The following is a 13,507-nucleotide window of genomic DNA, read 5'->3' as shown; positions in this document are numbered from 1 at the left end:
GAGCTCCGGGCGGAAGGTGTTAGAGATCGTTCAGTGCATAGGTGCAATTAATGAGGCCTTTAGAGAGAAGGGCCTGGAATGGATCCCGAGATCCCTACTACTCAAAGGCTTGAGTGGATGAAGAAAGTCCACATAGGAGATGAGAGAGATTGTTCATAAAGGAAGGAGGGGGACTACGAGAAAGTGGTATCACACAGATCAAGGAAGAAGATATTTTAAAGAGAGTTGTTCAAGCCAAGAGGCCAAACAAAGATGAAGACTAACATGGTTTCTGGACTGAAGGGTTCTAATGTCCCAGAGACGTGAGTTATATGGGCAAGTGGCCGTGGAGGACTCGGTACTGGGTTGACTGTTAACTCACAACCCAAATGTGCATGTATTCATAATTCAAAATGGAAGAGAATAGGTCGATGGTAAAGTGAAAGCATTTCTAAGAGAAGCAAGGTGTCGACAACATACAGTGTATAGAGCGGTCAAACATATAAACTAAGGAAGTAGTAAATATTTTGGCATTTAGCTTGTTGGTGAATAGAAGTCAGATTTGATAGCAAGAAAGTGAGCAAAAGATAAGTGGGAATTTGGTACTGAGAAGAAGGTAAGAAATAGGATTACTGTTAGAGGTATAATGTCAAGGAAAGGTATGTGTGTATTCCAAACCTGATGTGTTTGCCAGAAAAAGAGGAGACAGTTGCACTTGTACATGTCAGGGTCAGTGTCATTACCTCTTCACACCACCTTTTTGAGACACTCAGGCCAGCAGCTTTTCTTTACGCCTGGGTTTGTAAGGACAGGGCCTTCCCAGGGGGTTCTTCCCGAGGCCACATAGGCCCCTGGGTCCATGATGCACATACTCACTTGTCACTTACTGTTGTTATGTCATCGCAGTATGATGGCTTTCTACTTGGTGGTGTAATTTTTAAAGGAAGTTTGTAACAAAGAGGACCTTGATCAGAAAAGTTGTGCCTTGTGTTGGGCTTGGCCAGAGGACTGGAGTTTGAGCTCTTGCTGTTAACACTTGACGTTGGACAAGTGACTTAACCCTATGCGTGTCCTTCCTCACTGGGATGTGATCCACCAGTGCTGGCTGCCTCACAAGGATATGTGAGAGCAGAGTAGGCTGGGGAGTGAGAAAAGAGGTAGTAAATAGTGCGGTTGTATAAAATCATAAGGTCGCGTCACTACAGAGTTTCCGTAGGAAAAGCACACACTGTTTATTATTCTGATGTTCACTACTTTTTTCCTAGAGATTTTAGTATTATCAGGCCAAGACCTAACTTTTGACCTGCCCTATAATTCACAGTTATCAGTATTCAGGAACTTTTGATATATTCAGGATATAGAGAGGAAACGTAATTATGGTTCAAAATGATGGGAGACGGGAAAATAAAATACTGGGAAATGGAGCTTCGGCTCCATTGCATTGATGTTGAAGGGAAGTTAGTCATGTTTCTCAGGAGTATGAGACATTGTACCATAATGGGGTAGCTAGCTCTTTTCCATCTTTAAATAATAAACTCTTTAACAAGTATACTTAAACTGTAGTCTGAGTGGTTCGTTAGCTATAAGAAAGAATATTTAGTTTACTAAAAGAAATTCCTAAAATTAAACTCGTGGAATACCAGGGTGGAGGGTTGTAGAGTCTTTATTTGGGGGTGTCAGTGGAATGTGGTGGGATTTTAAAGTAGCATGAGCTGTGTCAGTTTGCTGTGATTCAGACAGATAAAGGAGGAGATAAAGCGATGACCTTTAAAGCTGTTACGTCCTTGAAATGCCTTCCATTAAGCTAACCGCATGCACTGTACTCGGCCATGTTTTAATTTCCAAGTGAAACACTAGCATGTTTGTGTTTTCAGTTTTATTAAATTAGTGTCTCTCTCTCTCTCTTTTTTTTTTTTCCCTTTCAGAGAGCATTAGGTAATCAAAAGTCCACAGTAGTTGAATTCAGCAATAAAGATGCCTCTGAAATTAACAGTGAGCAAGATAAAGAAAATTCCTTAATCAAAAGTGAACCAAGAAGAATTAAAATATTTGATGGAGGGCAAGTACAACTTTTCCTTCTTAAATGTACATTTAAACTTACTTTTTAAATGTACATTTGCTTTCATGTGAATGAAGACTTACCAGTGCCGATTTTATATAACCGTTGCAAGGTTTCTCAGCTTATTAACAGAATCTTCATGGCAAAATACATGTTAGGTATTATGTTAACTAATGCCATTTTGATCAAGAAAATGACAACTATTTAGAAAACACTGTAGGTTCTAGGAGGCAGCAGAGCACTGAGTTTTCAGAGTGAACCCTGGGTTTCACGTTGCTTCATAGTAAGGAGTGAACTGAAAAAATCTGCTCTAAAAGAGACGAATCATTGCCTGTTTGATGTCTTCTGTGAATTCGGTTGTGAGAAAAATTGTAAAAGCCAACTGTAGTTAAAATGAAGCTCAGAAATATTTCAGTACCTGTAGCTGTGATTGAATTTAACAATAAAGGAAACTTTTAGAGCAGTCACTTAGAGGAGCTATTTTAAAATCAAACCTGGTATTGAATAAAGTTGTTTGATAAGAAGTAGCTATTAGAATATTGTGTTGATGTGAAAAGCTGGAATATTCTGTTACTTACATGTGCATAACATTTATATTTATTGAGTGTAAAAATTGTGCCTTGTTTTATTTTTTAGGTTGAATTTCAATCATCAGTATTTTCTCAAAGGCATAGTATCCAGTTGCCCTATTCATTTTCCTTTTCTTTAAATTAGATACAAATCAAATGAAGAGTATGTATATGTCCGAGGCAGGGGAAGAGGAAAGTACATTTGTGAAGAATGCGGAATCCGTTGTAAGAAACCTAGTATGTTAAAGAAACACATACGAACCCATACAGATGTCCGCCCCTACCACTGCACTTACTGTAACTTCTCCTTTAAGACTAAAGGTATGAGATGACATCGCTTCATGGTCCTTTATTATATGCATTGAGTTAGTAGACCTAAGACCCAACTTTACATATTCCTTGACCAAGGATGCAGTAGCTTAAATAGAATAATATAAATTACATCTTGTCAACATCGTAGTCTTATATCTCTTTAGATATTTCTAGACCTCTTGAGAAAAAGTTTTAAATTACACACTTTTAGAATATACGTAATAAATATGACATTTGAAAAGGAGCAACTGCCCTTTTTTCTTTTACTTCCCAAATTAGAGTTGTATAACATGATGACTAACACGTTTTCAAAAATACTTACTTTGGAGCTAAAGAAGAAAAAAGAAATTTTCGCGATCACATTGTAGATGCATTTCAGTGCTAAAAGATTAAAGAAAAAATTAAAATAATAACTGCAGTAAAGTTATACTGATTACATTCATGTTTTATTATCTAATTTTACTCATGCATAGCCATTTCTTTTTCTTTCCCATGAAGCTCTTTTACTGAAGTACTGTTGAATATCAGCTTCAAAAAATTTCTAAATTTTGTACTATTTAATGTTTGTGGAACTCAGAACTAGTAATTAAAATTATATTTAGTACCATTTCTGTATTCTTTATATGTTTTTATTTAAATCGTAAGCCTTTATTATAGTTAAGGTAATTTTACTCTCTACAAATTTCCTGTGACATATAATGAATAAATACACTATCATAAAATGTTTGTTTTCTCCATTAGGTTCCTTGTTATGAATCATTATACAAACATTTCTTGCTTGAGACTTTAATTTCATATACCACCCTTTAGAAAGTAAGAATCTCGCAAATACAAAGCAATATAATCATAAAATTATTTGTCTGAAAGGACAAAATCTGTGAAAAATATTTAATCAATATTTTTTAATAGAACTACATTATTTTTATACCTTTTCAGTTAACATTTGCTTTTTTTTCTGATTATATTGGTTGTCTTTGCAGTTTTTGTTTTAAAAATTGATCAACTCTTTAGCAAAATTTATTCTATATTTTGGCCAGTATTTATTGGCATTTAAAGAGTATATAGCAACTAAATAGCTTCAAATTAGCTCTCCTTAAATGCCAGTAAAATCTGAAACAAGAATGATGGGGGAAAAAACAAAACTGTTCTTCAGGTAGCCTTGAATATTTCTAAAGTTTCAAGAAATCATAAGTCAGAAGGAACCCTAATTCTGTCATTCTCAGGTTGTGGTATAGAACCTTCTTCTGGAAACGGAGGGTGCATTTCAGGATAATTTTCCTGATCTTGTGTGAAGGCTTTGATAGGATTAAGTGCTTTGATCTTTTAACCCAACTTACTGCTTTTACACTGGTGTTGATCCTATGATTAAGAAAAGTCCGTCTGTTGAATAATTTCCAGTGTGAGACCAGGAGCCAATATTACAAATAAAACATTACCAGTTACAGAATGATGTTACCAAACCACATAAAAGAGGATCCAGGTATAATGTGAAATGGGTGTTTCTCAAAAGAAGGAGGAAAAGGAATCAGGAAATTTTATAAAGTAAGGGCAGAGAAAGGAAGGAAAACTTTGATGTGGAAAACAAATGAAACTACAGAGATTTCTTGGCAAAGAAAAATATTATGAATCATCAAGTGTTAATCCTAATGAAATAACTCAAGCCAACATCATGTAAAATATTAGATAAATGTTTGTTAAATGGTGGACAGGGCATAATGATCTTTGAAGAGTGAGCAGTATATGTTAGCAGTTTTCATGTCTTTCATTTCTCAAATATGCTGGATACCTGAATTTACATTAACTTTTTTGTTTTGTCAGATAATTCATTGGAATTATGTGATAAATATTTATTTGAAGAAAGCTACCCTAGCTAAGCAGACTGGTGAAGAAAATATTAGAAATTCAGTATTTCCCTATTCTCAGCATGGCAGTTCTCTTTTTTATGGTCGCTTCCTTGTAGAAGTCTACCTTTTATGAATATATGTCAAACAGATTCCATAGTACCTTGTAAAGGTAGCTAAATAATAAAAGACTTGTTTTTAGATTAGGCTGTAAATTTTGCCCTACTCTGATTTACTTTGTTGTCCCATTCTTGAATGTGTCTGGTTATTAACAGAAGGTAATAGTGATGTAATGGCATGCTATATAAACAGGAGTATGCAAAGATAGCATGGTACTATCAAAGGAGTGACCTGCCCTCCTAGAAATTGATGCTTCTGATGGTAATGCTCGTAAATCTGTACTTCATCATTTGTCCTCTCGGTTTATTTTATGAATGCATTTTCAAAATAATTTTAATTGGTTTGTTTTCACTATTCTGCTTTAAAGGTCAGTCAGCTCCGTCAGTGAGCTTGCATCTCTGCAGGATTTAGTTCCATTTATATCACAGAAAGCTGGACTTTATATATAGCTATAGGAACCCAGAAACAAAATCTTTCATGCTTTCCAGAGGATTTATGTTACTGTTTATTAAGTTTGTTGAAAAATTTATCTGTTAAGTTAATGCACAGCCTTGCTAGGGGATATTTGCATTTGAATGTACGTACTTTGCATATTGAAATGCAAATTGTTTTATATTAAATTATTTAAGAAGTTGGTTAATAATAAGTAATAGCCCAAGTTATGAGAAAATATGCTTATTAAAAACTCATATTCCCAAATTTGCCTAGTTACCATTATACATTAACTTCTCAGAAAGCAAGTGACCTTCATGGCTGTCTGTTTAGGGAACAAAAGCATTTTGAAAGCACTATTAGTGGACCTTGTGATTTGGTTTATAATATTGTCATCATACTAGAAAGTGTTTTGACTAATAAGTGGAAATTTCAGCTACAATAAGATGGGAAAACTATTTTTCATAACTTCTAATGTGAAAATTTTGAAGCATACAGAAAAGTAGATATTTGCATAATGAACACCAGTATGCCCATCACGTTTTAATAATTGTTAATAATTTGCCATATTTGCTTCATAGTTTACTTTTAAAGTGTATTTAAGGTAAATGTGAGACATGGCCAAGTCATTTAAGCCGGGCGTTACCTGTAGAATCACAGAGGTCAAGGTTTGCTGGATCTTAGACATTTCCTGGTCCGGGCCCTCTCTTACACTGGAACCCCTTGAGCGCTAAGCTCTGGGATGCTGTGCGTACTAACTAGTGCAAGAATTGGCCTAAACGGGTGTGACCAGTCCCACGGGCTTCGTGCAATTTTAGTGAAGGTGAGGCTCTATAAATAGTGCAATTTTGCAGGTCTTTCAGCTACTGCAGACTCAAATCTGGACCAATGATTCAAACATTTTTCGCTCTGCTGAAGGTTTATTCTGAAATACTAATTTGCCCTGCTCGCCAAACTCAGCATTTAGATTTTATTTTCGAAAGAGACGATTTTCCCTTCTTGACAATTCTGTGTGTGTGGCATTATCTACTCAAGCTGCTTGGTATCCTCGAGAATTTGAGCTCTCCCCCTGCATTAATGATCACTTGGGGCCAGCACGCCCAATGGTTCCCAGTTAATCTGGTGATACTTCCAGAGGTGTACACCAGCTGCCAGAGGAAACACACCTCTAGGGATACTATTATGAGACTTGTAGTCAGTATGGTGAAGTAAAATTAATGTAGGAAATTCTTTCTCTTGTTCCAAACACACAGAACTACTATTTATAGTACAACAACCAACTGTAGTTTTAAATAGATAGCCAAGCTTGAAATTTAGAAAGAAAGACTCCCAGCCGCCAAAACTAAGGAAACTCCAAACTAGAATGGTGAACAGATATTAAAAAAAAAAAAGTCCATAGGGACATCAAGCCAGATATATGCCCACAGGCCTGGGATTTAATGCTGCCAGATATATGCCCACGGGCCTGGGGTCTAATGCTGGTCCTGGAATGGCATCTGAGACCTCTGAAATAAGCATGGCTCTCCTGTCCAGTGACTTTGGACCATGTGGGGGAAAAGCTACCTGCTAAAAAGCAAAACCCTATACCTGTGCCATGCCAAAAAAACCTCACAAACTGATCCAGGATTAGCGTAATGAAACTGTTAAGGTCCCAGGCAGAAGCAATTGGAAGGCTGACCCATAGAGATGTGTCTACAACCCAGGGTACGTAAGACTCCACGGAACCAATCTTGCTGAATATAAGTTTACGATAAAAACTAAAAAATGTGCAAGGAAATAAAGTACTATGAGGGGAAGCCAGCGCACACAACTGGTGGAGAATTCAGAAACCACAGATCATAGTGCAATCTGAAAGGGACTTTAAGTGTATATAAAATGTTCTAAGGAATAAATAGGGACTAGAGAATAGTAACCATAGGCAAAAGTAGACATTATCAAAGTTGAGGAGGCAGATTTGAAAGAGAGAGAGATTATTACCAGTAACAAGGTTATTACAGCCTATAGACACCAGTATTATTTTTTGAGCAAATTTTAGTCATTGGAATTGTATAACCACAATCTGTACTTTCACTTGAAATAGGAATGGAATTTGCCAGTGTTGACAAATGCAATAGCAAAATAATACAATGTAAGCTTAGTAAACATTCTTTTCCCTTAAGGAAATCTGACAAAACACATGAAGTCCAAGACACATAGCAAGAAATGTGTGGATTTAGGCGTCTCAGTAGGTTTAATAGATGAACAAGATACAGAAGAATCAGGTAAGGCTTTATTCCATATTTTTCATAAATGCTATTTACAATGTACTCTTTTTTTTCTTTGCATCCATACTCTTCTTTCCATTCCCACTGATACTGCTCAGTTCCTCCTTTCATTACCTCTTATTTATACTATGTGATAGACTCCTAATCAGTTTTCTCACCTTCCCTTTGTCTTCCTTCCTTTGCATCTATCCCCACTGATGTTAAGTTAATCTTCCTGAAGCATGTGTCTGATCATACTATTCCTCTGCTCCAGGTCTTCCATTGGTTTCCATTTGCCTACCAAATAGAATATGAGCTACTTGACCTCAAGTAATTCCTCAGAATCCTTTATAATCTGATGCCTGCCTACTTCTTCACCTTTATCCCTCATCTCTCTCTCTCTTTCACCTGCCCTAATGCTTGAATCTCCTGCTTACATGACACTGATCCGGCTCTCTGCCTGTAAAGCCCTCACCCTCAATCCCCACACAAACGTGGCTCCCCGTCTGCATTGGTCAAAATCTTATTTTCCTTCAAGATCTAGCTCAAATCCACTGCCGTCATGAAGCCTTCTCTGATTTTCCCTTCCCACACCACTTGCGGGAAGCAATTTTTCCCTTTTCTCAACGCCTGTAATATTTTAGAGTTCACTCTCTGAGAGTATTGAATCCCTTTCTGCCATAACTTTTTTTTTATTATTTACATGCTTCCTCCCTTACCTCTTCGCTGATTCTCAAGCGTGTCATGAGTAAAACTGATGCCTGAGTGATATTCGCTGTGCCCGCAGCCTCAGCGCAGTGCCCTGCTCATGGCAGCTGGTCTGGAAATATTTGGGGAATAAAACATTTGTTTGCTTCCCCAAATTGTTTATTATTTTGAAAAAAGGTTAACTGGTTGTTTTCTTAGTGATGTTAACTCAACAAGTAGAAGTATTTATCTCTAACCAATTTTGAGGGGAAATTAAGCTGTTCATCTGTTCCGACTAGTCAGACAATAGAATTATTTTTTTGTAAGACTTTTTGTTTTAACCCAAGAATTTATCAACAAGAGATAAGTTTTTTTTTAAAAAAGTTGTCCTATTGCTTTTTTGAAAAACACCCTAAATTAAACATTTACCTGCTTGCTATGTTTTGGTTAGTATGTACTAGTTTGATGTAGAAAAAATTTCCAAAGAGAAAATGGTGAGGACATCTTTGAAAATGCAGGTTAAAAAAAAGCAAATGCTTTTCATTCCAGCGGACAACCAGTAACGCACTAAATGAATCAGCCTGAATTTGTTTCTCAATATGCAAGAGAAGTGACTCACATCTTAAGTGCTACAGTTGATAGGATTTCGTATTTTAAGCACAAGGAGAGGATTGCCTTTAACTTGAATTTTGGGAAATAAGTGGATGTATTATCAGTAGAAGGAAAATATAATCATAACAAACTTAGGACAACAAGGAGGTTTCTAGTGCTTTATAGACACTTTGATGCTCTGATACATATTGGGGATGGCAGTATCAGGATTTAAAAGTATCAAATTAACATATGTGTAACTTTTTGTCCTAGGAACATACGTATTAAAAACTGATTTTTGAATGGCTAGGAATTGAATTCTGTGTTGATGTCTTTGTATAAAGACACACATTTAATAAAATTAATTAATTTACTTCTAATGTAAATAGTCTGTTTGATTTATTTTCTGCTCTTAGTAGTCATGCAGTAAATTAACTACCATAACTATTTAAGTGAAAAAAAAATCCCTCTTTATTATTTATTTGCTTTATTGCTGTTACGCTGAGCAATTCAGAATTAAAAAGCTAGGAAAAATGAGTAACGCTTTCAGTGAGTATATTTGTTACCCGGAGACTAGAAAAGGCACAAAGTAGAGGCTATAATATGAAATACTGATTTCTGAAAAATGTATAAACGTTAAAAGCATTATTATTATAATATATACTCTTAGGTGTTTTGCTTCTTTAAGAAGATGAGTCTTATCAAAATTAAGTAAAATGTAGAATCTTCTAAACTGTCAAGGGAAGGTAGTGTTTATATCCCAAATTTACGTAGGAGAATTAAGTGTAGTTTCCATTAATTATCATGCATCGTTTAGATTGGCCAGCTGACTGATGGACTTACATATCTATCCGTTCATTTTTATTATTTCTCACCTGATTCCAGAAACACTTGAAGCAGGTCTTAGACTATAACTCAAACTTGATAGCCTAATTCCCAATTCAGATGAGATCCTCTGATTAAACTCTAGGTAGTTTTACCTGTTTTTTCTGTTGTTTTTTTTTTTAAGTTACTGTACTTATCCGTGGTATACTCAAAGTTTTTTCACGGTTTTAATTGAATAGTAAATTATAGCACATAGGTGGATTTTGCCAAGTGCTGTCATACCTCGCAGTTCTTTATAATATGCCAACAAAATATATTCCTCCACTTTTGCTTTATTATAGGCTTGGAACGTAGGTATAAATGTGGCAAACGCTGTTTCAAACGAATGGTCTGGTTTTCCCTTTATTGTTGTCTTTTGTGCTTTTAAAAATATTTTGAGATTTTTTTAAAAATACAGAAAGATTACAGAGAGTTTTATTACATGCGCTCATGTATTCACACCAGAGTTGGGGATTATAAATATTTTCTCACATTTGCTTCAAGTCTTTTTCATAAACTGTGTTTTTGAAAATTGTATTTTCATAAATTTGTATTTTTGGAAAAAAACAAGCTAAGTAAGACATTACACATTAGGTGCAGTATCCCTAACTCGCCCTTGCCCGTCACACTCCCTCCCAGAGGCAAACACTAACTGCACTTAGGGGCTTTCTCTCAATTCATTTCACATACGTGTGTATATCCACACATAGCGTGTGCTTTTGTTTGGGTTTGTATTCCAGATTTGCAGGAACAGTACCACCTTGTATGTAGATACCGAGGAAATTGATTTTGCCTTATCATTTTAATTGCTGCCTAGGATAATTTCTGTTTCTGCACATCCTTAACTATACCTGGTGCTACACGCGTTTTAGTTTGGGGCCACCTTGATGCATGGTAGTCTGCTGTCTGTACTTACATTTTCTTGACTGCTGTCCTACGTTTGGATCTTACTATTCTTTGGGAAGAAGATTCACTCTATTAAACTGATGGTAGTTAAGAGATGGGATCTTGCTTAGCAATTCTTTCGATGTCTATGTTTTTAGAGAGGAAAGCGCAGAAGCCCACAGTGTGATGCTGCGTGTCCGCAGGGTGTACTGTTTTCTAGTCCAACACCAGCCTAGAATATTCTAGGCATTCTTTCTTCACTCTCCTTTACTGGATCCTTCTCATCTCCCCAGCCTCTGAATGCAGTGCCCAGGGCTGCGGTCACTAATCTCTCATCTCTTCTGTCTGTGCTCCCTCCCCAGGTAGCCTTCCGACTTTAAATACCATCTATATGCTGATGATTCCAGTATCCGCTCCAGACTTGCATGTCCATCTTTCCACTCACCATCTCCACTTGGATGTCTAATAGGCATCTAGAGTGTGACGTGCCCCAAACTCCTGGTTTCCCCCTTATGTGACTCTGAGAAGCACGCTTCCCTGGAGTCCTTCTCCCATCCTTGCAGCTGCTGGACCAAAAACCTTGAAGTCGTACTTGGTGTCCTTTGGCTCCAACCCACCAGTAAAACCTTTGGCTCTTCCTTCAAAACGTATTCGGCAACCTACCGCTTTGAACCACCTGTTCCTCCCAGCCCTGGTCAGAGCTATCATCACGTCTTCTAAGTTGCTTGCAGTAGCCCCTCACTGGTCTCCGTGGTTCAGCCCCTGCCTCTTTACAGCCTGCTTTCAACACAGCGGCCAAAGTGGTTTCTACAAGTTACGTCATTGCTTTGCTTAAAACCCTCCATCGGTTTCCTGTCTCGTTCGGAGCCGTGGTCTGTGTCCCCTGCGAGCACCACGCCTCTGAAACTCAGCTCCACTCCCGCCTCCCCTGCCCCTCAGCCGTAGCCACCCTGATCGCCTGCCTCGGTGGCAAGCACACCGAGCTGGACCCTTTCCAGGGCCTTTTCTCTTTTCCTCCCTTTGGAATGCCCTCCACCAGGTGCTGCAAGACACCCCATCATCTCTCAGTGCTCTTCTGCTCAGATGTCACCTTATCAGCGAGGCCTTCCTGAAGCTCCCTCGAGAAAAGAGCACCTCACCCTCTTACTGCCAGCATTACTCACGCCCCCGACCTGCTTTATTTTTCCGTATAGCACTTACAACCACTTAACAACTTACAGATGAGTGTGTGTATTTATTATCTGTTCCTTTCAACTAGAAAATAGAACATAAGGACGGCGATCTCCCTGTGGTCACTGCTGTATCGCCAGCACTTGCTGGGATTGTGGCTAGCAGCAAACCATCGATAGTAAATAGTTGTAGATTGAATGGATGACTGGAAAAAAATGACCTATAATCTGTCAGGAAATCATTCAATATTGTTGTTTTTAGACTATGATATACTAGTTTTCCATTACATTCCTTCACTACAATTCAGTGGTAGCTGTAATACAATATTTAATGCCTTTACCTATGAATAGTGTTTACATGATTTGGCCGTGGTCGATATAGGAATTTTCAAGGTGATGATGGCCACTCATTTGTTAATTTCTTATTTATTGGTTATTAGATCAGAAGACTAGAAGATATTTTAAGTTATCCTGACGATTCCATTTTTTCATCCTCAGTAATGATCTGTGCAGACTGATAAATATCTGTTCCATTTTCCAGTGGCTCCAGAGAAGAAGAGTTTATTCTCTTTGTGATTGATTATTTATTTAGCACCGCAGCAACTGTCTAGTATGTCCACAGTCACTGCCCTCAGGAGCTCCTCGCCTGTGGCTGTGATGTTGGGACATTGGAGTGAGCTCAGACTTGGCAGGGTTCACTCCTCAAGGCTGGGATCTGGGAAGGACAGTGACGGCCTCGTCTGGAACAGAAGGATGACTAAGGGTGTCCTAGGAGAACGAAAAGAAAGGAAATATATCAAAATATAATTATGCATATATTGCTTTGTTTGAAAAAGTATTGATGAGGGGGTGGGGTAAAGGAGGGCAAGCATTCTGGACCGAGGGAGTTGTTGAGCAAAAGCCCAGAGGTTGGGAGAGGGGAATAGGGCATCAGGAGTATAAATGGGGCAGGATGAGAGAGTTGGGCAGGGCGCTGGGGGACAGGTCCTACTATGCAGGGGAGTTTTAGCACCTTCCTTTAAGAAAGTCTGAGGGATTTGTTTTTTTCTTGTATCATCTAAAGTAATTTAAAGCCACTACCTCTTTAGTCCCATATACATCTGACTTTTAATCTGGATTATTTTCTCAAATGTTTTTTAAACAAGCAAACAACAAATAGTAGGCTTTTAATTTGTGTCCCCAGGAATTTTCATTGCTGAGCTTTTGTTTGTTTTTTCTTTCTGCCGCTGCTGTTTTATTTTGTAGTGGGAATTTAGACAATAATGACTAAAAGAAGCATGATTTCTTTAAGTGGTTAGTCCCATTCAGCAGCAATAACAAATAATACGATAGAGCAAAAATCTTTTGGGGGGGACTTCCCTGGTGGTCCAGTGGCTAAGACTCCGCGCTCCCAGTGCAGGGGGCCCGGGTTTGATCCCTGGTCGGGGAACTAGATCCCACATGCCACAGCTAAGAGTTCGCATGCAGCAACTAAAGATCCCATGTGCTGCAACTAAGACCCGGTGCAGCTAAATAAATAATTTTTTTTTTAATCTTTTTCTGAAAGGGTGTTTTTATGAACAGAGTACCTCAGCGTTTCAGCATCCCTCATTCTCTACCAGATGGAGTTTACAGGTTTGGGTGGAAAGTCTGGTACGATTTTTTCCCTTGTGACACCCAATTTTGTATGTATATGTGTATAATGACTCATTTAGAAATCTTGCTCTTCATTTATTAAATTAGGGAGCATTATTTCTCCTGGAATTCATTTCTGCTG

The 13,507-nt window shown here is 37.8% G+C and overlaps 1 protein-coding gene across 8 annotated transcripts in view; it reads left to right on the top strand.

Moving 5' to 3' along the window:
- HIVEP1 (HIVEP zinc finger 1) overlaps positions 1–13,507 on the top strand; it is a 142,988-nt gene that overhangs the window by 112,787 nt on the left and 16,694 nt on the right. For 7 of the 8 annotated variants that reach the window (XM_060307474.2, XM_060307473.1, XM_060307469.1 and 4 more), the window contains 3 exons: positions 1,905–2,038; positions 2,753–2,928; positions 7,472–7,573. In XM_060307474.2, the coding sequence (XP_060163457.1) occupies positions 1,905–2,038; positions 2,753–2,928; positions 7,472–7,573 (412 nt within the window). The remainder of the gene's footprint in view (positions 1–1,904; positions 2,039–2,752; positions 2,929–7,471; positions 7,574–13,507) is intronic. The other variant, XM_060307475.1, reaches the window with a different exon arrangement.

The sequence above is a fragment of the Globicephala melas genome, chromosome 11 (genome assembly GCF_963455315.2).
Source record: "Globicephala melas chromosome 11, mGloMel1.2, whole genome shotgun sequence".
In the NCBI taxonomy this organism is placed as follows: Eukaryota; Metazoa; Chordata; class Mammalia; order Artiodactyla; family Delphinidae; genus Globicephala; species Globicephala melas.
This window is presented reverse-complemented; position numbering and strand designations above follow the sequence as displayed.